The 23,106-nt window shown below is 58.9% G+C and overlaps 2 protein-coding genes across 4 annotated transcripts in view; one reads left to right on the plus strand and one right to left on the minus strand.

The window, feature by feature from the left end:
* Window positions 1-323: 323 nt before the first annotated feature.
* Window positions 324-17,561, minus strand: ABCD1 (ATP binding cassette subfamily D member 1). 2 transcript variants are annotated; one of them, XM_044235867.1, is made up of 10 exons: window positions 16,241-17,561; window positions 13,392-13,572; window positions 8,250-8,392; window positions 7,986-8,154; window positions 7,518-7,612; window positions 4,654-4,799; window positions 4,106-4,251; window positions 1,992-2,076; window positions 1,648-1,773; window positions 324-1,500 (listed from the first exon to the last, which is right to left on the minus strand). In XM_044235867.1, exons 1-10 carry the CDS (start codon window positions 17,138-17,140, stop codon window positions 1,290-1,292), a joined length of 2,202 nt encoding a protein of 733 aa, XP_044091802.1. In that variant the 5' UTR covers window positions 17,141-17,561; the 3' UTR covers window positions 324-1,289. The 2 variants fall into 2 exon arrangements, with proteins under 2 accessions (XP_044091802.1, XP_044091801.1); XM_044235866.1 differs by having other exon boundaries at window positions 8,250-8,419.
* BCAP31 (B cell receptor associated protein 31) overlaps window positions 15,405-23,106 on the plus strand; it is a 30,168-nt gene continuing 22,466 nt past the window's right edge. The window contains exons 1-3 of one of the 2 annotated variants that reach the window (XM_044235868.1): window positions 15,405-15,428; window positions 19,041-19,176; window positions 21,149-21,249. In XM_044235868.1, coding sequence (XP_044091803.1) covers window positions 19,085-19,176; window positions 21,149-21,249 — 193 coding nt within the window. In that variant the 5' untranslated portion in view covers window positions 15,405-15,428; window positions 19,041-19,084. Of the gene's footprint in view, window positions 15,429-17,964; window positions 18,035-19,040; window positions 19,177-21,148; window positions 21,250-23,106 lie in introns of those variants that run through there. The other variant, XM_044235869.1, reaches the window with a different exon arrangement.

Below are 23,106 nucleotides of genomic sequence, written 5' to 3' on the forward strand. Positions count from 1 at the left end.
CCTGCTTCCCTTTGCCCCATGGGGTCGGGACTCCTGCTTCTCTGGGCCTGTCCCCCAGCCCACTCTGCTGCTCGCCCCACGGTGGCTCTCCGCAGCAGGGACAGGGCCCAGAATTGGTCCCGAGTCCTAATTGCACTCAGCCAATGTCTTCATGAGATGTTGTTAAATCTGCCTCCCCACCGTGGGCTGGAAAATATGCTGAGTTGTCTTTGGGTGGGGGCAGGGGCTGAGGTTACTCCTTCCACCCCAGGCTACCTGCTGCCCCTCCCCATCTCCCCCCCACCACCCAGCCCTGCCAGACAGAGAGGCTGGAGGCAGGACCGCACTTTCCACAGGAGGCTTTTACTGAGGGGTCGAGGGGTGCTCCCCGGCCAGAGGGCTGAGGACCTGGAAAGGCACATGCGGTGGCTGTGGTGGGGTCTCCCTCGTGGGTGGGGGCTGGCTTTGCAGACACAGCTCCCCTGGCTGACCCCTCTTTGGCACTGAGCTGGGCACACAGGTGCCCTCATGCCCGGCAGCCCTAGCGCTCGCTTCCCCCTTTGGTGGACCTGTACCTCCCCTCACCCCACGGAGGTGGCTGGCAGTGTAGGCTGGCAGGGCCACAGGCTGCCAGGGATTGGCTCAAGGGCAAGGCCGCCCGTGGGAGGACCAGGGCCCCGGCCGCCTCTCCCTTGCCGGCAGGGTGCTCCTATTGGCAATCGAGATGGCTCCAAACAGGAACCGAATAAATTAGCTTGTGGAAGGAGAGAAGGCTGGGGGCCAAGACGGGCAGGGGCTACATTCTTACCATGGCTCGCTAAGAAATGCTGTGCAGCCCTTTCTCCCGCGGGAAGAGGAGGGGCACGCAAGTGACCTGCCCGCGGGTCCTGCCTGGTCGTTTCTACAGTGGGAAGGGGGGTCGCACGGGTGGGAGCCTTGGTGGGCCGTTTGGGTGGTAGCCACGTGGGGTCTCCAGGGACTGAAGGGAATAAGGGGGACTACGGCGTCAGGACAGCAGAGCCCCCCATGCAAGGCTCCGCGCAGACTGCGCTGGTGGTGCGAGCTGGGGGCTCCACTCCACCCCTCACCCCTCCTGGAAGAGAAGAAAGGACCACCTGTCCCACCCAGGGAAGCCCCCCCCGCCCCCCCCCCAGAGGCACGTGGTTTTGCTGGCAGTCCTCTGGGCAGGGCAGGCCCACCGCCAAGAGGCCTGTGAGGGAAAGGCATGCAGGGTAGGCCTGCGGCAGTGCCGTGCCAGGCGCAGGGGTGGGTGGGCGAGTGAGGCTGTTTCCTTCATGTGATCCCAGGGCTCAAGGGAGAGGAGCACCCTGGAGGACCCCGGGGCCTTGGCCCAGGATCTGACAGAGCTCCTGGAGGCGCCGCTGCATCTTGGGAACGCCCGCCAGCTGCTGCTCAAGTCGCTGCTTCTCCTCGGTCAGGCTCAGGCGGGCAGCAGAGTCCAGCTTCTCGAACTTCCAGCCCCCCTCCCCGTCAAACTGTAGCAAGTGCGTGTGGTACTTCCTGGGCCGGGGGTGGAGGAGCAGAGGCTGCTCAGATGGAGACCGGGAGCCTCAGCCCAGCCTCCCCCCTACTCCCGCCACGCCCCAGCCGCCCAGCAGGTGGGGTGCTCCCTCCTCTCAACGCCGGGTGGGAAGGGAGGGCACCTACCATAGGGAGGGCCGGTGGGTGATGGAGAGCAGGGCGATGCCGGCGTCCTTGGCCGCCTGGAAGATCTTGCCTTCTACGTCAATGCTCACAGCGCTGGTGCACTCGTCCAGGAGGGCGTACTTGGGCCTGGGCGCATGTGGGGGGCAAAGGTGCTAGCGTTGTGTACTCTCCTTCACAGAAGCCTTGGCCTGCCCCCCCCAACCGCCCACTGTGGGAACCCCTACCTGCGCACTGATTCTGCTTTTTCTGCCCAGTGCTGGCTGGGCCCAAGCCGGGGTGAGGCCCCCTAAGGGCCATAGGGCACCTGGCTGTCCCACTTGGCCTCCTGGGGGCCCCCAGCTCACCTGTGGTAGAACATGCGGGCCATGCCGATTCTCTGCTTCTCCCCCCCTGACAGCACATCCTTCCAGTCGCACACAGCCTCCCAACCTAGGCAGGGGCAAAGGGCTTCAGTGTGCTTCAGCAAGGGCTGGGGCTGCACCTGCAGGGGGCCCAGACCCAGGCCCAGCAGGAGGGCCTGAAGAGACCAGTGAGAGTGGGACACGGGGACCTATTGGACCCTGGAGAAAGCTGGTTCCATGCACCCTGGACGCTTATCTATCTGGAGGTGATCTTGATCTTGACTTGCGAGCAGAATTGTGGCCCCTCCAACAAAAGACACATGGGCATCCTGAGGCCTGGGACCACAGAACATGGCCTTACTTGCAGACACGGGCTTTACAGAAGGGACAGTTGTCACGAGGTCATGAGGGGGGCCCCGTCCCCCAGGACCACGTCTCCACGTAAAGGGGAAAACTGGAAACAGACACGCACAGAGGGAAGGCCACGGGAAGACACAGGGAGAAGACAGCCAGGCCTGGGGTGGCTCCACGCCCCACGGCCCTCAGAGGGGACCGACCCTGCTGACTCCTCGCATGGGGACGCGGCACACTTCAGGTGGCTGAGCGGCTCAGCTGGGATGGCTGAGCTGCAGCAGCCCCAAGATACTCGTCACACCCGAGAGCCAGCCAGCGCGTCCATCCACGGGCAGTGGTGGGGGTGGCAGAGCCCCAGGGATGGCCGATGGGGTCTCCCCAGAAGGCTTCTCGCCCGCAGGGACCAGGTGTTTGTGTCACTGCCTGGTCTGAGCAGAGATGACTTCTTGCATCCTACCTCCACTCTGTCTTCCCACGGGATTGGAAGTTCCCTGCAAAAAAGGCTCTACTCTGTAGCTTGTCTTGAGGTGAGGTATCACCATGGAACCGAATTCTGGCCAATACGATTTCAGTATGTTACACATGCGCCAGCTTCTGGAACTTTCTTCAAAAGAGAGATGGCAGGTACCCTTGGTCTTTCCCCCTTTCTCCATCCCATGGCCTGGAGTGCGATGTGACAGCCCGAGGAGCCGTCTTAGATCATGAGGTGACTTCGGGAAAGGAGGCCACAGAGAGCTGAGCAACCTGAGGGGCCTTCACAGAGCTAGGCTGCCTCCTCCGTCGATTGTCGCCTGCTTTCCTCACGACTTCGATGTCACAGGAAGATAAACTCGTGAATGATTTGAGCCAGTGTTGGGGGAAAGGGGTTCTGTTACTCCCAGCTGAACTCAATGCTAATAGGCACTCAGGGTGCCCGTGAAGACAGGCGTGGCGGGGGTGGGGGTGCGCTCCTGGGCACAGGGTGCCTGGTCAAGCGTCCCCTAGTGATGGAGGCAGGAAGCTGAACCCTGCTTTTCAGATCTCACTAAAAAAATTGAGTGCAGCCCCACCTTGGTTCCCCCCTGCACCCGGGCTGCCCTCCCCTCCTCCCCCATTCTGGGCACAGCGAGCATTTGTGGACACAGCTGACAAGCCCTGACCAATGCCTTCTCTTGCTACCGGCCTGTCCCTCCAGTCCTGCAGTCTCCTTCCCAGGGGATGGCACCTCCCAGGCTCAAGCCAGAAACCCACGTGCCCCCTCCGGCTCTCTCCTGCTTCCTGTGTTAGAGGCCCTCTGCACACACACCCTGGGCTCACCTTCTCTGTAGCTGACTGGCTCACGCCTGGGTCTGTCCTCTTGTTAAAATGAGACACCAACCCGTCACTTCCCTGCCTAGAGCCTTCCAGAAGCTTCCTTCACAGTCAGGGAAAGCCAGGGCTCTCCGCCTGGCCCACAGGGCCCTCCCGGCCACTGAGCCCCAGAGTCTGGAGAGGGCGTCCAGAGCGGAAAGTGAGTGCCTACCCCATCCCCCGCTGGATGCCTCCTGCTGTGCCTGGCCTGCCTTGCCCAGTGAGCTCTGGGGCACCCTAATGGGTGTCGCTTTCCAGGGCGCCTAGCTCTCTGGACTCCTGGATGTCGGAGTTCTCTTCATCCCTCAGGGACCAAGAGGGAGTCGAGGGTGGGGGTGGCAGCAGCTCCCCAGCTGAATCTCGGAACAGAAGGCAACCGATGGGCAGCTCCCTCTCCGGCGCTGACCAGTGACACGTGTCACGTCCTCCCCTACCTCCTTCCCGCTGCAGGATGTGGTTCAGGTGCACGATGTGCAGGATGGCTTCCAGGTGCCGCTCTGAATAGCCTTTCCTTCGCATGTCCTCCACCGAGTCTGGGTAGATGACCTGGTCCCTCAAGGAGCCCACCGGCATGTAGGGCCTGCGGGTGCGCCGCCTGTCAGGACGGGCAGGCCTGGCCCTGCCTCCCGACCCCTTGCCCCTGGGCGGGCTCGGTTACGGGCCAGGAGCCGGGCATGGGGTGCGCTCAAGGCCCGCGGATCCCCGCCACCGGCCCCCCTGCACACACACCACGCACTGCACACACGCTATGCCCCCCACCCCCCGTGCGTATGGGCGCGTGCGCACCTCAGACACGCTCACGCACATGCACCAACACACACCCACACCCACACCGCTCCACCGGGGGCGCATGCGCACCACACCGCCTTTCTGCGCGCACACGCGCCACACGGACGAGTAGGGCCACGGCCCCTCGGGCTCTGGCGGGGGCAGGTGCCCCAGGTGGGAAGGGGTAGAGGCTGGGCTCCCCTCCTCCCCTCACCTCTGGGGGATGTAGAACATGCGTTGCGGCGGGGGCTTGTAGAGCACGCCGCCGTACGTGGGCCAGAGGCCGCCAAGGATCCGGAAGAGAGAGCTCTTGCCGCAGCCGTTGGGGCCGGTGATGAGCAGGTGCATGCCCTCTTCCACCTGCGGGGAGCGGCAGCCGCGCTGGTACGGGGGGGGGGGGGGGGGGGGGGCACGCCCACCTCCCCCCTCTCCGCTGGGCCCCATGCTGGGGTCCCCGCCCGGGCTGCCGGGTGGGCTGCTCTCAGCCCCTCAGTGAGGGGCAGTGGGGCCTGAAGGACGAGCTCCAGGAGCCAGGGCCCTAACCACACACCTGTTCTGGGTCCTGGCCTGGCCCCCCAGCCCCGGACATGCACCACAGAGCGTGGGGCCAGCACGAGAAGGCCCCAGAGAGCCACTGTCACCCTCTTTCCCTGCCGTCCTGCCTCTCTTGGACTAACCGGGACAGTGTCCGTGTCTTCGCTTCCCCAGCAGAGCTGCTTTCCCTTGAGGAACTGTCCCGGGAAAGGTGCTTCCTTTCGAGTTCTAGGGGGACAGAAGAAACCTCCAACTCTGTCCCTAATGCCCTGCCAAACCTGCTGCCCCTGTAGGCCTCACTGTCCCTGCGGGTGCTAGGGCACTGGGCAGATGCCTCTGGGGCCCCGGGGTTCAGCAACAAGCAGCTCAGGCTGCCCAGTTAGCCCATTATGGGGTGCCTGCTGGTCCTAAGGACATGCCTGCTGGGGGAAAGAGGCCAGCTGAGCTGGGGGCAGGGAGTGTGCAGAAAGGAGGGGGTCAGATGGCAGGACCCCTGGGGCGCAACCCCTGCCCCCCCCATCGCCATGTTAAGCTTTGCTCTCTCACAGTGTGACCTAGCAGGGACACTGCTGTGCAGTCCCCAAGATCTGAGTGAGACTGTGTTATGGATGGAGTGGTGCCCCCCGGGACGCACACTGGAGTCCTAACCCCCAAGACCTGAGAATGTGATCTTATTTAGAAAAAGACACTTTGCAAATATAATTAGTTAAATTTAGATGGGGTCAGCCTGGAGTGAGGGGCCCTTAATCCAGTGTGACTGGCATCCTTAGTAAAAGGGATCATTTGGACCCAGAGACATGCACATGGTGGGGAAGGCCATGTGAAGAGGAGGGCAGAGCTCGACATGAGGCTTCTGGAAGCCCAGAACCCCACTGATGGCCAGTAAAGCACCCAAACTGGGGGAGGCCTGGAGCAGACCCTTCCACAGCCCCCCGATCTGGCCTCTGGTCTCCAGAACCCGGAGGGAAGCCACTCCTGCTGCCCCAGCCCCTCCCTCTGTGGTCCTGTTAGACCGTAAATGCCCCCACAGGTCTGGGGGTCAGAGGCTGGGCCTCCCTCCTCCACGATCCATGTGCAAGGGCCAGTGTGTCAGGCCTGGCTCTCCCCTGGTCAGCACCCTGGCAGTCTCCCTGGGCCCCTTCCCTGTGCCTCTCCCTCTTCTGCCATCCTTCTTGCCCCACTGCCTGGGAACCGCTCCTCCCAGCCCCAGAGCCTGGCTTCCGCGTTGCCTCCCATCCCCACTCTTGTCCCAGTCACCCCTCCTCACCTGGTCTTGCTCCCTTGCCAGCTGCGCCCTGCCAAGCCAGGGCCCCTGCCCTTTGCCTACTTGGCTGTCACTGGGCCTGCAGGGGCAGTTGTTTGCCTTGGAAAAGCCAGGCTTTTGTGGCTCCCTGCCACACCCCAGAAGTGACCACGGCCGGGGACAACAGGGATGATACCACTGTCCCGTGCTGCTTGGGATAATGAAATGTGCCCGGCCTCCAACTGGGTCTCAGGGCCCCTCTCAGCAGATCAAGGAAAGGAGCCTCCACTAGCACTACCAGGCCCAGACCCCCAACCTGCCTCTTCTCCGTAACTCCCTGCCCAGCTGTGACTCCAAGTGACCGGGCTCTGCAGCCAGGAACATGACGCCCCAAAGTCCCCCAGCTCTGCGCTCCTGCCCCTTCAGTGCCTGTCGTCTGCCTGTCCCCTGGGAGAGGCCCTCTTCCTCCTGCGGCCCATCCACCCCGAGGCTCCTGGGGTAAGCTTCAGGTGACCTCTACTCACCTCACACACAGGACCACCCTTCCTGTGGCCCCTACAGGATCCTGGGCAGCTAACTGGGGACATCTGCAATACTTGAGGCGACCCAGTGTGGGGCCTTCCTGAGAGCAGTGCCCCTCCAGCTTATCCTGGTTTCCAGGGCCCGGCCTGGGGATGAATGAATGACTCCATCTCGTTTCTGGCACTGACCCCACCCCCACAGGTCTCGCCTTCATTCTACCACTCCCTGACCCTGTCTGAAGCTCTGGCTAGGGACCCAGGTGACTGCTGGGGTTGGCCACTAGGACTTGCTTTTCACAGACGGCCTCTGTAGAGGCTGAGAGCCCTCCCAGGGGCCAGGCATACCCAGCGCACACCTACACTGGGGGCTTCTTGAAGCAGATGGGTGGGACCTTAAGCTCAGGTCACTGGAGTTGAAACCGAGTCCCCAGGTCCTGGGCTTCTCAGGGATTGGGGTGGGAGGTGGCAATGATGGGGCCAGGGCCTGGAGCCCTTGGGCGACCTTTGGCCACTCCTGGTAATTGCCACTTTCATGACTGCACCGCGACAGAACCCACAGTCAGAGCCTTCTAGGTGTTTCGCCTGGACCTTAGCCTACCTGCCAAGGGGATCTTGGGAATGACAACATATGCAGGCCCAGGAGGCTGGACACCAAAGGCGGGCGGAGCGGGGGGCGCTCACAGATGCAGAAGGCCAAGCCCCAAGCCCTGGAGGTCAGCCCGGGGCTGCCAGCACTCCTGGGTCAGGCAAACCACGCCCTGCCCCGCCCCCTTGACCTACCCTGATGTTGAGGCTGGCCACCACCACCTCTCCCGTGGGCGTGATGATGGGGATGTTCTCACAAATAATTCCTTGTTCCACGTCTACCACTTGGCCTGGAGAGAGAATGCAATGGACGAATGGAGGGAGCAGCAGCAACCCCTGCCTTCTTGTGGGTTCCATGCGCCCCCACCCCGCCTGCGCACGGGTCCAGGGGCTCCCCGGGGAATATGGTGGGGCTTCCATGAGACTATCCCCGAACAGTGTCTGGTGCCGTGCTCGGGTTGGGGGGGGGGTGCAATGTCAATGTCCGCCCTTGCTCTGTAAAACCCTCTGTTCCCGGCACTCTTGTAATGGAGGCTTGGATGCCTGGGCCCTTCTTCCACAGCACCCCGGCCCCTGCTGTGGTCTGGAAGTTTCCGTTGCTGCCCACAACGGACACTGAGTCCCTCTACTCAGGGACTGCATCTCTTTCTTTTGTGCCCTTACCTCGGATCTGCAGGGGCCCCTCTACGCGGACTCCAGGCCTCGCCACAGCCCCGGGCCCCGCCTGAGTGTCCTCCAGCTCCCCGGGCCTCTTGAAACGGCAGTGCTGGACATCTTCAAACACCTGGAACATCTCGTGTACTCGGGCTGTGTAGCCGGCCAGCTCCGTCACCTGCGGGCAGGGTGACCCTGGCTCAGATGCCGCCAGCTGGGGGACAGGGGACAGGCACGGTGGGAAGGGGTGGCGCTGAGCTGGGGGGGGCTTGCCTCCTTGTAGGATGACATGATCCGCTCGATGGCATCTGCAGCAGCTGTGAGGAGGTTGCGGGCGATGGTGAAGGCTTCTGTGCGCTCGCTCACGAGCTCCTCCTCCTTCATCTGCAAGGCCGCCTTCTTCACTGCCTCGGGGTCTGCGGAGCACAGTGGGAAGGAGGGGGCTGTGGAAGATCAAAACGGACTCGGACTCACGAGGGGAAGGGAGAGTCTCTTCGGCAGACGGTGCTGGGACAGCTGGGCATCCGCTTGCAGAAGACACCCTACCTCACACCCCCTACGAAAACTAACTCTCGTGAGAGCTTAGACTGGAAAACTCTGGAAAAAGAGCAGCTGTAAGTCTTTCTGAGCCGGGATTAGGTATGGCTCCTTAGATACGACATTGAAGGCACAGGCAACAAAAGAAAAACAGTAAATGAGCTTCACCAAAATTACAACTTTTCAGGCACCCAAGGGAACCATGCAAAAAGCAAAAAGACAACCTACAGGTTGGGAGAAAACACCTGCAAATCATGTGTCCAATAAGGGTCTCATATCCAGAATATGTAAAAAAAAAAAAAAAAACTTTTCCCGCTTAACAACAAAGAAAACCCAAGGAAACCATGGGCAAAGGATGTGAAGAGAAAATTCTATGGTATTTCCTAGATCACCAAGTGGCCAGCAAGCACATGAAAAGGCGCTCAACGTTTTTGGTCATCAGGGAAACATAAATCAAAACCACAATGAGCTACGACTTCTTCCTGCCCACGAGGATGGCTGGTGTTGCAGGATGGCGTAGCCCATGTGGACACCAGTCTGCTGGTTCCTCAGAAAGTTCCACAAAGAGTTACCATGGGCCCCAGCCATTCTGTTCCTGGGTATGTGGATGACCCTTGAAAACGTGATGCTAAGTGAGAGAAGGCCGGCACCGAAGGCTGAAGATTGGGCGACTCCATTCACGGGAAGGGCCCACAAGGGGCTGATCCGAAGCAATAGAAAGAAGAGTGGGGGCTGGGGGCCGGGGAGTGCTGCGGGGAGAGTGACCGCTATGGAGTCCAGGGCTTCTTTTTGGGGTGATGACGATGTTTTGGACTTAGTGGTGATGGTCGTACAATTTCACTGATACGTTAAAAACCACTTAATCATACACTTTAAAAGTCTCAATTGTATGGGATGTTAATTATATCTCAATGATCTGGATGAGAAAATGACCCACGAGGCAGCGGGCTTTCTTTGTCGGCGCGACCAGCTCCTTTCCCCTAAACTGCCCTCGCTTGGTGCCCTCCACTAACGACGGCAGCACCTCTCGGGCCACACCTGCACCTCACCGTGCAACGCCCAGAGCTGTTGGACCCCTGACGCATTCCAACATGAATGTCCCTTTTGGACCCCCATTTCTCCCTCATCTCATCCCTTGACACTGTGTTCCGTGGCCTTTCTGAGATCGGCCATCCCCGATGCCCCTGTTTCTCGTTGGGAGCCTTTTTCTCTCTCCCGACCTCCTTTTCTGTTTCAGTCTAGACCCTGTGGCTGCTCACTTCAGTCATCTTCTGTCAGTGGTTTTAACCCCCATGACCCTTAGAGTTCCCAGGAAGGCAAGGCTTTTAAACAAGGAATGTTCTGGAAAAGGTGATGGGGAGCAAGGGGGCGGCGGACTCTGAGGGTCCTGAAGTGTGGGAGAGTGAGCAGTGCCCACTCGGGTACTCGGGGGAAGCTGAGCCTCCTGGGGCCAAACTGGTAGGAAGGAAGGTCCCGTGAAAGGCCCAAGGACTCTCTCCAGGGGCCTATGTCACTTCGAGGTGGAAGCCTTAGGGATATGACGGCAGGGGTGGGGTGGGAAGGGGCAGGGAGCCAGCTCGGGGCATATGGCTTCCAGGGCAGTAGCCGGTGGAAAAGGCATGGGATGGATGGCTTGACTGCCCCGCACTGCCTTTTCTTGGGCCTGGCCCAGGAATCCCCGCAAGAGGACAGGGCGGCGGGGGTGGGGGGTGGTGACTAATCCTGGCAGTCTATGGTCTTGGGCCTGCCCTTCCACCATGCCCCCAGGGACAGAGCCCCCAACAGGCAGGGGAGGCATAAGCTATCCTCCCTGAATGTCCTAAAAGCCTGACAGCAGATATGCACAAAGGGAAAGGGTTTGCAGTTGCTGGGGGGCATGCTGGCACCAGCTGGCACCCCCTGGAGACAGAACTGATCACCCTCTGTAGGTTCCCTCGGAGACTCGGGCAGCCAGGACCAGCGCCTGGAGGCAGGACACCAGGCAGCTGGTCACAGCAAGGCCGTCCTTCCTCTGGGCCTTCCAGCCTTGCAGCTCTAGCAGGCCAGAAGGGCAAAGGGACTACATTTTCCCCAGTTGGTAAATGTCTGCCTGCTCCCATAGGTCCCCAGGGCTCTCAGCTTCCTCGAAGCACCCAGAGCCCTCACTAGCCTCCAGGTACCAGGGATATAGCAAGGACAAAACAAACAAAAATCCCTGCCTCCATTGAGCACAGCGGCCTAAAGTGGCAGAGCGACAAGGGACGAAATGGGGAAGTGGACCAGATGGGGTGTTGGGCGTTGGGAGAGCAGCAAGGCGGGGACGGGGAAGAGGATGGCGGGGGCGGTGGTCTCATCCGAGGAAAGAGCATTCCCAGCAAAGCGAGCAGCACTTGCTAAGGCCCGGGGGCAGAAGCCTTGCTTCAGGGGAAGAGCAAGGAGGCCAGTAAGACAGTGGAGTGAGCAAGGCAGGCTGGAGTGTTTCACATTTTCACAGTAACGAACTATAAAGGGTCACAAGGCCAGGGACAAGAACGCACGCTTCTTTGAATTGCCCACAAAGTCTGGTGGAGCAGAGGGTCCAGAAAGTCCTAGGCTTTCACGGGAGGGAGGGGCCTTGGGGATGAGACGGGCTCCAACGCCAGCTATGGAGGAAAGTAGTGGCAGGTCAGCTTTGTCGTGGGTGGATCTGCACACGCTCCAGGCCGGGGGTGCCGACTGGGTCTGGTACCTGGACCTAAGTCCAGGCCACCCTTTCTGAAAGGCTTTTGTGGTGGAAAGTAATAAGCCCCCTCCAATGAGATCCTTCCCCTTGGGGTCACCCAGAGAAGGACAGCCGACGGTACAGAAGCCCCAAGGTAGAGACACAAATAGGGAGAGAATCAAAGACTTTGGCTCTGAAACAGGTCAGGCTCTCTCTCGTATGCGGTCGAAAACCCTCTTGCTTGAGCACCTGGGTGGCTCAGTCAGTTAAGCGTCTGCCTTTGGCTCGGGTCATGATCCTGGGGGCCTGGGATGGAGTCCCACACTGGGCTCTTTGCTCAGCGGGGAGCCTGCTTCCCCCTCTCCCTCTGCTGCTCCCCACTTGTGTGCGCGTGTGTGTGCACTCTCTCTCTCTCTCAAATAAGTCTTAAATAAAAGAAAACCCTCTTACTACCAAATTGCATAGAATATAACACCTTTAGTTTTTTTATTAAAAAAAAATTTTTTTTAAAGTAAGCTTTATACCCAACATGGGGCTCCCAACTCACAACCTGGAGATCAAGAGTCGCACGCTCCACAAACTGAGCTAACCAGGTACCCCGAAGTGTAACACCTTTTCAAGCAGAGCTGTGCTCCAAGGAAAGGAAGGGAAATTTCAGGAACACAGAGAGAAGGCAGCCATTAGGTACTCCCGTGAAGTCTCCAGAGATGGGAGAAGACGGAAGTTTCTCTTATGCTGCCGGCCCTCTAGGTGCTCGAAACAAAAGGTCTTCTCTAAGAATCTATAATTATGTGTCTGGAGTTCAAATTAATACCGCCTCCAAGTTCAGGAACCCCTTTTCCCCAAGCTGAGAAGCTAAGGTAAAATGGCCTCCAAGTGGTTAATTACCTGCGCGGGCATATGTGGCCCCCAACAAAAGCAAATACAGACCGCGCTGGGGAATGACCCCTCGGGTTAGGCCACTCAGGGTTCCCATGGGAGTCTGGCTGCAAAACCCACAGGGAACCAGTTCACTGTGGGCGAAGAGCAGCGGACAGAAGATAAAGCCTAGATTCCCAAGAATTCTGATAATCAAATAGTTGGATATAGACAGAGACCAAGGAGCGTAAAAAGGAGCAGTCCAAATGATGGGAAAATCAGACACAAAAACAGTTTAAAGTTTCTATCTGAAAAGAAAAATGTCTGTTTTCACATTTCTGTGTGAAAGGGAAGCAAATGGAAGTTATAGAAATAGTCACTGAGATTTAAAAATTAAAAAAAAAATAAAAATAAAAATTAAAATAACAACAAATCAGATGCAGCTGAAAAGAAAACTCATGGATGAGCGAGCATAAAAGATCAGTGGAGAATTTTCCAGAATGTTGGAAAATCTGAACATATGAAGGCCATACAACAAATCTCAAGCAGGAAAAACAGAAACTGACTGGCAAACACTTCGTAGGTTAACCGCAGGATGCCAGAGAAGAAAAGTCGAAAAGTGACCAGAGGGACACAGATGCTAATGACAGATTGTCCAACAGAGACAATTATTGTCGAGGGGCTGAGAGAAGGTAACTGCCTGCCTCAGCTTCCACACCCAACTACACTTTACACTGAGAAAAGAGTAAAATAAAGATGGTTCAGACAACAAAACAGTCTCCAAGTTCCCATGACGAAAAGTCTTGCAGAAAGAACTTCCAGAAGATCTCTATCTGTAAGAAGGTAACTAACTGGGCTGTGGAAAAGGACTGGTGAGCCAAGAAATCGGTAACCAGAGGGGTGAATTTAGGCACCCATGGACCCGATAAAGCAACAGCCAGGCAATATAAACAACAGGAAAGCAAATTTGACGTGAGCTCCACCAGACACCAGCAGGGCTGGTCCCTAGAATGTTCTCAGGGCTAGGTGGGGGAGGAGCTCCGTATTAACAGCGACTCTGCCCGAGGACATGTGTTAACCTTTCAGAGGGCGGCCACGGGAAGACTGCCAGCAGGAGGACGAGACGGGAAGCCCCATGACCCACCAGCCAAAGTGACAAGCAAGGGAGCGTGACCTTTGCTGAGCTCGGGATACTGGCTGGGCCTCAGGGCCCCAGCGGAAGGGGCAGGTGGGTCGGCCGGGCTCTGGGGCTCCCCAAGCCCAGCAGTTAGTGACCCAGGGCGGGGGCGGGGGGAGGGGACAGGAGAGGGCTCCGCCCCCATGGCCGTCGCGGCTCTCACCTGACTCCGCGTAGCCGGTGGCCGTGATGATAGGCACGGCCACCATGAGCAGGCCCGAGGCGCTCCACACGTACTTCATGAGGAACTGCTCCAGCGTGATGTACCACAGGCGCTCCAGCAGGATGAGGTGAATCTGCGAAGCCAGGCCCTGGTAGGACTGCTGAAGGAGGGCTAGCTCCACCTGTGGGGGCCCGGGGGGCACAGTGAGAGACCACGGGGCTTCGTGGTAGCTCCCATGGAGGCCACGAGAAGCTCGAAGCACCACTCATACATGCCAAGCTATTGGACGGCCAGGACAAGGTCAAGGGCTGAGGGTTACGACCAGGCCATATACACGGAGGCCGGCTGTCAAAGTTCGGGACTGCCTGACATCATAGTACCAGGGGACCATCGCGACGCAGAAGGGACTCACCACCCCCACCTCCCGAGATCCACTCCCATCCCTTCCTTCCACCACACCTCTCTAGTTGGGACACTTACCGTGCCCCTCTCTTTGCCCTGCAGAGCTCCGGGACATCCTTGGGCAAATGCTGGGGGGGGGGGGCAGGTACTAGCTTGAACTAAGCAAAGGGCAGCACAGGAAAGCAAAGGCAGTACTTGGTTTTGAGGAAGTCGGTTCCACAGTGTCTACTTTGACCTCGCCTCCCCAACCTGCTCAAGGTTCCCCTGGATGAGGACCATATGCCGCAATCTCCCACAGAAACCTGGTGGGCAGGCTCCCAAGCCGGCCCTGCCCTTGCCTCCCCATTCCTGCACTGGCCACACCACCCGTGACCTCAGGCTACCCACGGCTGGGCAAAGGGGCGCCCATGGGGTCTGGATGAGGGGGCGCCAAAGGGAATGGAAGGCACACCGGAGGAGCCAGGAACTGGGTCATGGCAAGGTGGCCATTAGGTTGGGGGTTTCTTGGCTTGTTACTTGCGGCAGGGGGGGCATGCCCCAGCCCTGCCTCCAATCCCCAGCTGAGCACAGCTGCCCAGCATGGCACCATCTCCTCTGCCAAGTACTTTCACACCTGACTTTCCACTTGACTTTCATCACCTACAACAGTTATGTGTACTCTCATGTCCACTGTACTGGGGACACCAAAGCCCAAGAGGCAAAGGGACCTGCCCAAGCTCAGATAGCTTGGGGGTAGCCAGACGTGTGCAATTTGGACCATGCTGGAAGAGTCATTAGGAGAGAACCAGATTCTCATAAATGATGCTTTGACCTACTTGTTCTCGAACCAGCAAGAGTTTGTACCCATGTGTGCGCGCGCGTGCGCATGCGAGTAAAATCTGAACGAGCCTCCTCCGCGAGATCTCAATGAGAACAGAGCACTGATGTCTGCCCTCTAGCCAGTCACCTCCGCCCTAACCGGTCGAATGGAGCCTGGGCTAGTGTCCCTAGAGACATCAGCTGGTGGAAGTGGGGGGAGCCACACGCCTGCACAGTAAAGGCAATCACGAGGGCCCGTCCCCCCACACCACTTTCTAGCCCTTAAGCCGAGGTCAAAAGAGACAGGCTGTGGACATACACCGGGGCCGTCCTGCCCCCACTGTCCGGGTCTGGCCCATTGATTGGCTTTGCACTGAAGCCAATCCTGGTTCCTGAATCGAGCACACCTCCTCTGAGCACCCTGGCAATCCCGGCTCGTGCTGGGAGCTGGCAGGGGTGCCAGCCGGGGATGATGATGTAGCTGCGGGCGCCTCACCCAAGGCCGTGGCAGTCCGCCAAAGCCCTGCAGTCCGACGTGTGGGAGAGGAGATGGGCTGTAGCTACACACCAGGCGTTTTCTCCTAATCTGGAGCCTGGCCTACACGCGGGATGACCCCTCTGCAGAGTTTAGGGACAAGCCTTTAAAAAAAAAAAAAAATCATGGCCTCTGCCCAATGAGCAGCCAGTGAGACCAGGTCCGGGCACAAAGGCCACTTGACACAGACAGGACATACAGGCCTTCAGGAGGTGGATACCATTATGCCCCTCCCTCGGGAAGCCCTCGGGAACCGAAACTGGAGTCGCAGAGAGCAGGGCCGGAGGCAGCTGCAACCCCAGGCACGAGGAAGGGGAGGGGCTGAGGCAAGATAAAGGGAGCAGTGGCCCGCAGTAACCTTTCCAGCGCCAGGCTCCCGGCAGGCCTGGCCTGCTGGGGAGCCGCGCGCCTGGAACCCAGGCGGAAGGGCGGCCACGGGGGGTGGGGGCAGGGTGGCTGCTGGGCCGGCAGGAAGTGCGTCCTGCCGCGGTGGCGGCCGGGGCCAGGCATCCCTGGCCGGGGGCCTGTGGAGGGGGCTGAGCAGGTAGCTGGGCTGGCCTGCGGGCTCAGGCAGGGGAGGCTTGGGGCCGCCACTGTTGTGGCCGCCGCGCTGGGCGCTGCTCGTTAAGCCCCGCTTGGGCTGAGTCACGCCCATAATGCCAGCCTGCCTGGCCCACCAGCTTGGCCAGATACCGGCCTTCAAAAGCCCTGGGGGGCCCACGCAGGGCCAGGCAGCAGGCTGGGTCCCACTGTCCCTGCTCCCAGGTGGCAGCAGCCTCCTCCCGGCTGGCGGCAGGAGTGGAGCAGGCAGGGAGCTCCGGCATGGGAAACCGCTAGGATCCGCAGCTCCGAGGCCCAGACAACCACCCCGAGACGGAGAGGAAGCAGAAGTGGCCTGGCGCAAGCCGGCCCAGGGCAGTCCCCACCCAGCCTTCCTGCTTCTCCATTTCTGAGCCCAAATCTGGGCAACCCCAGGACCTGCCATCCCCAGTCTTCGTCTTCTGTGACCTCCCTGCACATCTGGCAGGAGCCCCAGCCAGGCCTGGGCTTTGCCCGCTGTGCATGGCTATGTGCCTCCCCCCTCCCCCGGGCCCAGTACCCCGACCTGCCCCACCTCGTGGCCCCCATAGAAGGCGATCTCCTCGGAGTTGGCCACCACGCGAGAGTGCATGTAGCGCAGCTCTCCCTTCCTCCGCGCCTCCTCGGCCACCAGCTCGCCAAACTTGGGTGAGAAGGCCCGCAGCACGTTGGCTGTGAGGAACACGACGAGGCCCGCAATGGCCGAGGGCCAGGCTGTGCCAGCCCCACGGGAACGGGCCGCGCGAAGCAGGGTGTAGGCGGTCACGGCAACGTCCAGGAGTGGCTTGGTGAGGTTGGAGTAGAGGTGGGCCACGGAGGCGGCAAAGGCCACCACGTCCTCTGTCAGGGACTGGTCAGGGTTGCGAAGCCGCCCGTCCATGTTGCTGACTCTGTAGTAGGTCTGCTGGGAGAAGTAAAGGCTGTAGGCATGGGCCACTAGACGGCTGCGGAAGGACAGGGCCAGCTGGCCCTCTAGGAACCGGATGGCACTGTTGATGAAGGTGGCGGGGAGGGCGATGAGGAGCCACTGCAGGAGCTGCCAGCCGAAGGCCCGGGGGTCCTTGCGCACGATGCCGCGTGCCAGCCGGCCATCCAGGCGGGCCACGTACACGGACAGGAAGGTCCGGCTCACCAGGGAGGCCGAGTGCAGCGCCAACAGCCCCGTCTCCCGGCACAGGGTCCTGGGAAAGAGCAGCCGCAGGAGTCCCAAGAGCCGCTGCAGGAACACCCGGTTCACGCTGGCCTTGGCCGCTGCGGCCCCGGACACCTCCTGCGTGGACTCCCCGGCTGGTACCTGAGGGCCCCTGGTGGCTGCCAGGTACTGCCGCACCAAAGGGTAGACTTTGTGGGCTCCATAGGCCGTGAGGGCCAGGACCAGAGCTGTGCGCTTCAGCGTGCTCACCCGCGAGGACCGGGGGGTGGAGAGGACCGGCATGTCACCTGGGATGGACTCACAGGGCTGGGGCTGGTGCCTGAGGCAGAAGTCGAGGCAGGTGGCTGGAAGGGTTGTTGCTCTGACCCCCGGCTCCTGGTCTAGGCAACTGGAAAACTTGCAGTGGTCCCTGAGATGGTCGCGTTAGGCCACTGGGGCGGTGCTGGGGCCCCCAGTGCGGTGGGCTCAGGACCCTCCAGGGTAGCGGCCTCTCCAGGCAGCCAAGGTGGAGAGAAACTTGGCAGGTCCCTAGCCCCTGGGGTCAGAGCCTCGGGGGGGGGGGGAGGGGGGGTGTCAGCAAAGAGGGAGTCTCTTCCTCTCCACCGCCTCCTCCTCCGCCTCCTCCTCCTCTCCGGGTGGCGCCCCTCCCCGGGGCACCGGGCGCGTCCGTCCGCTCCGCAGCCTGGCTGAAGCCGACAGTGACTCCACCACCCACCCCTTCCCAGGGGCGAGTCGAGGGGAAGGGGAGGAGGCGGAGGAGGGGCGGGAGGCGGAGCCCAGGAGCGGCGAGCCCCACCCCGTTCTCGCCCCACGGCTGGGCCCCGCCCCTTCCCCAGACCACTGAGACGTAGGAGGACCGCGCGGGCCAGAGAAGCGGGCCCGGGCTTTCCCGCCAAGGCCCCGCCCCTCCTGTCGGCGCGCCCGAGGCGTCGCCGCCCAGCCTCCAGGAGCCTCTTCTCCAGTCCTGGGCTTCGGAGCCTCGGCTGGGGGGCGGGGCGAAAACGGCCGTGGGCGGAGTCGCCGGGGCCTGGGTGCGGTTGGGTGTTGGGAGCGGGGTCGGGGCGCGGCAGGTGCTTCCGGTTTCCGGCCGTGGGGGGAAGGGGCGGGGCCAGGGCTGCGGTGGGAGCGTTTGGTGGCGGCGGCAGCGGGGCGTGTGCGTTGGCTGTGGGAAGCTCGGTGAGCGTGCTCGCGCGCCGGGCTGGGCTCTGCCGCCACCCAGGTCGTCCGGGCCTTTGACGGGGGGCAGCGGCGGGTAGTGCGGAGAGGGCCCGGGGCGCGGGGCCGAGGACCGAGCCGGGACTACGGGGGCAGGGCTAGGCTGAGGGGAGTCGGGGCGGTGGCTGGAGTTGGGCTCCGGGGGCGTGAGGGCCGGCGACTGGCGGTGGCGAAGCCCCTCGGGAGGGGCCGCCGGGGTGGGGCTCGGGGAGGGCTTGGCGGCCTGGGGCCGCGTCGAAGGGCCGCGCTGGTGGAGCGCTGGGGGGACTCGAGCCGGGTGGGCGGCTGTGGCAGACCCGGGCTGTCGGGAGGGGCTCCTCTGGCTTCTGGAAAGACCGCTTTTTCTAGAACTTTCCCTGGATGGGGTCATGAGGTGCTTACTCGAGACCCGCATTTGCTCTTGGCCCTGACTCCCTCCCGGTAGGAGTCGCTCTTGTGGGCTTTCTGAGGTACCCCGAGTTCTCCCACCGCATCGGAGGCCGATGCGGCGGCGTCGGAAGGCTTTTTTTTTAGGCTGCAGGTTTTCTCTCGGCTCCGGGCGGGAAGGGCCTCCTGGTTTCCCCGGGAGGGGGGCTGTGGGGGCGCTGCGGCTCTCGGAGAAAGTGCGTTACCGAAACCCTGCCGCCCCGGGGCTGACTGGGCCCAATGGATGTTGAGAATTTTCTCCCGTCTTTATAATCTCTCCTAACGCTTTCCCAGTTGAGCATAAGGAGTTTGCTGAACTCCATCCGGAAAGGAATTCGCCGAAAGGTGGCTTTTAATGCCCCTTCCGGAGGGCAGCGAGTAACTCCGTGCTGGCAAATGGGAGTTTGTCAGGCCTTTGAGCACGGTTGGCCAAGTCTCCCTGCTGAGCTGAGCACGGCTGCAGCCGGTGGCTCGAAAAGACTGGAGTAGCGTGCTGGGGTAGAGGGTAAAAGGTGGCTGCCCGGCTCTCACAACAGCTTCTGTCCCTTTTGTGTTGTGTCAGGAAACAAGCTCGCATCTCACTGTTGGAAACCTTCTAGCAACACGATGAGTCTGCAGTGGACTGCGGTCGCCACCTTCCTCTATGCAGAGGTCTTTGCTGTGCTGCTTCTCTGTATTCCCTTCATTTCTCCCAAAAGGTATGGCCTGTGGAGCAAGCAGGCAGGCAGAATGGTGACTGTTGCCGAGCCCGGTAACTTCTGCATGCAGGGTTGGTAAGACCCTGGAATTGGGGCCAGGTGGAAACTGGCAGAACCTGTCTGGGCTTGAGGTGGCAGGGGTTGTGTTTATTATTATCAACCTTCCACACAGTTTTGCTTTGTCATATCTTTTTTTTTTTAAAGATTTTATTTATTTATTTGACAGAGATCACAAGTAGGCAGAGAGGCAGGCAGAGAGAGAGAGGGGAGGGAACAGCCTCCCTGCTGAGCAGAGATCCCGATGCGGGGCTCGATCCCAGGACCCTGAGATCATGACCTGAGCCGAAGGCAGAGGCTTAACCCACTGAGCCACTCAGGTGCCCCTGCTTTGTCATATCTTTTTGAATTTCTTTCCCATGCGTGCTGCCTTCTGGCCTCCAGGATGCTCCAAGAGGGAGAAGACTTATCTCTAGTTATTTTTCTGGGAATGCTGCCCTCCGCCCTAGGGTTCAGGGGGTGGCAGTCTGGTGTCTGGAAGGCTTGCACCGTGGGGTCATGTTGTAGCTGGACTGGTGACTTCTCTCCTCTCAGCCAGTCCCACGGGCATTGCATAGTGGCCTCATGAGCATTACTCAGCCTGTGAGTGGTGAAGCCATGTTCCTTTTAAAGAACAGAGAATCTGTTCAAAGTTAATTGGAAATTAACTTTTAATTACACCTAAAATGTGGACACATTCTGATTTTAATTAGAAAATTATAAATAAGGCTGAACCTTTGTCAATCGTTCTAAAAACTTTTTAAAAAATTTTTTATAAAGATTTTTATTTATTTGCCAGAGATAGAGAGAGAGAGTACACACAAGCAGGCAGAGAGGCAGACAGAGGCAGTGAGAAAAACAGGCTCCTTGCCGAGCAAGGAGCCCGATGCGGGACTCGATCCCAGAACCTTGAGATCATGACCTGAGCCGAAGGCAGTGGCTCAACCAACTGAGCCACCCAGGTGTCCCCGTTTTAATAAAAATATAGATCTCTGATATAATAAAATAGGAAATACATGTAATTATCTAAGAAGTACACTTGACAAAAGCCAGATCTGAACCTCTTCAAGCCTTACACAGTTTAGAGGAAATGTAGAGGAAGAGGCCCTTTAGGAGCTGCAATCTGGGCAGCTTTGTAGGACAAAACCTGGTTTCTGCAAAAAGTAGATTCGGCAAGAAGACAGGAGAGGGCGAGGAGAGATTGAGGCTGCTTATCAAGAAAATGCACAGTCAGAACTCTTGACGGTTCTGATTCAGACAAACCAGGTGTTTAAAAAAAATTGCAACAGTTGGACTTTGGGACTCTGGCTCCGGTAATCAGGGATTTGCTTTCATTTTCTTGAGGTCTGGTGATAACATTGTGATGGTGTTAACCATTTCCAAAGGCTCTTTACTGACAGTTACATCCTGAAGTATTTATGGAAGGAAATGAGGGAAAGTCTTGGGTTTGCTTCATAATAATCCAGGGCGGTGGGGGTCTAGATGAACCCACATGTGTCATGTGGAGAAACCGTTTGAAGAAATAATGTGTATGTGGCAAGCATTTTGAACATTATGTAGAGGAATGCAATGGAAAGTTTTCCGTCTCCCTGCCCCTGAAGCTGTAGTACGCTGTGTGAGAATTATCCTTGAATGGTAACATGAAGGAACATTTTTGTTTCCCTCCCCAGAAACTATAAGCGTTTTTAAGAGTGTAGGTTTTGGGGTGTGTGTGTGTGTCTGTCTGTCTGTGTTTTAGGCATTTCTGCATTTTCTGCACGAACAAGCATTTTTTCCCCGCACTCTTGTACCGATGTAAATTGGAGAACTGCAGGCACTTGCACCTGAGTCTGTTCAGGATAGCCGTTGCAGAGGAGTGCAAGACTGGCTTTGTGTTCTTGGGGCCCTGGGTCCGAAGTGGATATTTGTTTCTTCAGCCTTTTTGTTTTCTTCACAGATGGCAGAAGATTTTCAAGTCCCGCCTGGTGGAGTTGGTAGTTACTTATGGCAACACCTTCTTTGTAGTCCTCATTGTCATCCTTGTGCTGCTGGTCATTGGTGAGTGAACTGGGGCTGAGGGCAGCTACGTGCCCCAGACCCTTTGCCACAGCATGGCCTCTGCTGCAAAGCCCTGTGCCGTGTTCCACGTGTAACCTACGAATTGGACTTCTCAGAGACAGACCCCTTCAGTGTCTTTGTCTTCTTGGGAAGAGGGTCCCTCATCCCCGAGCAGAGTACTGCTGGCTGCCGGCCCAGGCCTTTACTTTGACCAGCAGACCTTATGCACCCTGTGATGACCGCTTCCCTTTCCTGGGCTGGCTTCTCACATCATTCCAGAACTGAAACCAAGAGAAGATGGGTCCATGTTGATCTCGGTTGAAGCAGTACTGCTGTTCAGTCATGTGAGCAGTCTGTGCATAAGGGACTGAATGACCAAATGATTAGGGAGCGGGGCTGAGTAGGAAGCTGCTGTGTCCTGTAGCATAGGGGGACCAAGAGGCCTGGCAGCATATCCCAGAGCTCTCTGGATTGGGTCAGGCTCCAGGTCTTTCTGGGTCCTTCTGGCTGTGACGTTCTATAAACACTAGGTTGAGGTGCACACCAGCCAAGCTTGAAAGATAAGCTGGTTGCAGGGTATGCTCAGAGCTTTGTGCCTGGGCCCTCATGGCACTAAGATGGAAGGCAAGCATTTTGTGATGTGGTGGTGGTGTGATTGGAGACCAGGGGAAGCAATGCAGCTTTCCTGTGGCTGTTGAACATCTGCCGTGCTAAGTGGTCAGTGTGTCCCTCAGTGTGGACTCCAAAGTAGTGGCTGGTTCTGCTGCAGTCTGTGGTCCTGTCTCTGAGGTGTCGATGCCTGCTTAGGTGCGGAGCGCTTCTTTCTGCCCGAGTCTCCTGCGGAAATGTGCCATTGCGTGGGGGGGGGCGGGCGAGGGGGCTATATAGTTCAGGGGGAATGTGCAAGGCACCATCCGCTAGCTGCAGCATTAGGCGTTTTTCCTTCCTCATGTCTTGGCACCTGATGGGATATGTTCAAGGAGGACTTCTCTGAACAGGCCAGGAGCAGCCTACCCGTCCCCAGCTGTGTAGGGTGGGTACCAGCTGCTCACGTATGTGTGCTGTGCTGTTCTTGAACTACTTGGCAGGGCCCCAGGAAATAGCTCCTTCCAATTAGGGTTCCTTCTCTGAGCGGTCCCTGAGTGAGGAGGGCATAGGGAATGTATGTGTCATCCTTTGGGCCTTAAAAAACTAGGCTTTAGAGTTTTGGGATGGAGTATGTGTGCTTTTGTTTTTGGGTGTAGGGTAGGGGCAAAAATTGGGGTGGGGAGGGGCTGTGCCGGGGTGCTGCCTCAGGGCCTTGCTCCTCTGTACAGCCCCCATTTCCTAGCATAGCTGATGGGCCAGGGAGGTCCTCTGCAGAACCCAGGAGTTGGCAAAGGTGCCATTCTTTTTGAGGTCAGGGAAGCTCTTGAGGTTCTAGAGAGACACCGGCTTTGATGACAGGCTGCTTCCTACCGTGACAGTAAGAAGCATAATCGAGAGAGGTCTCTTGAGACTTCTGCAGACATAAATGTGAGCTAGCAGGGGATCCAGGTAAAACGTGGTGGGTGTAGCTAGAGCTGTAGCCCCCTGGCCTGCCCCCAGCCTTTACTGGGAGGGGTCTGGGGCAGGTCTGAAGGGGTTCTGGGAGGGTGGGCTTGAGCATCCAGGGTCTGGGTCCTGGTCCAGAGGCGGGAGATCCAGAGGGCAGCACTGTGTTGTGTGACTTGGGCTAGTGCGGCCTAACACCCCTAGTCCCAAGTGTGCCCCCCGCCATTGGCCAAGGTGGTCCTTAGGGTGGTGGGGTTCCTGGATGCAGATGTGAGTGTGTAGAAAAACATGTTTTTATTTTATTTTTTATAGATTTGTTTATTT

Source organism: Neovison vison, chromosome X (assembly GCF_020171115.1).
Source record: "Neovison vison isolate M4711 chromosome X, ASM_NN_V1, whole genome shotgun sequence".
Taxonomy (NCBI): domain Eukaryota; kingdom Metazoa; phylum Chordata; class Mammalia; order Carnivora; family Mustelidae; genus Neogale; species Neogale vison.

What these genes read in the sequence shown, in the direction of transcription:
- ABCD1 (XM_044235866.1), bottom strand. Translation starts at nt 17,140, where the DNA reads ATGCCGGTCCTCTCCACCCCCCGGTCCTCGCGGGTGAGCACGCTGAAG. An exon ending in TGGCCAGCCTCAACATCAGG is followed by an intron (nt 4,800 to 7,517) that starts GTAGGTCAAGGG and finishes CGCTCCCCGCAG; the next exon opens with GTGGAAGAGGGCATGCACCT. An exon ending in ATGTTCTACATCCCCCAGAG is followed by an intron (nt 4,252 to 4,653) that starts GTGAGGGGAGGA and finishes GCGCACCCGCAG; the next exon opens with GCCCTACATGCCGGTGGGCT.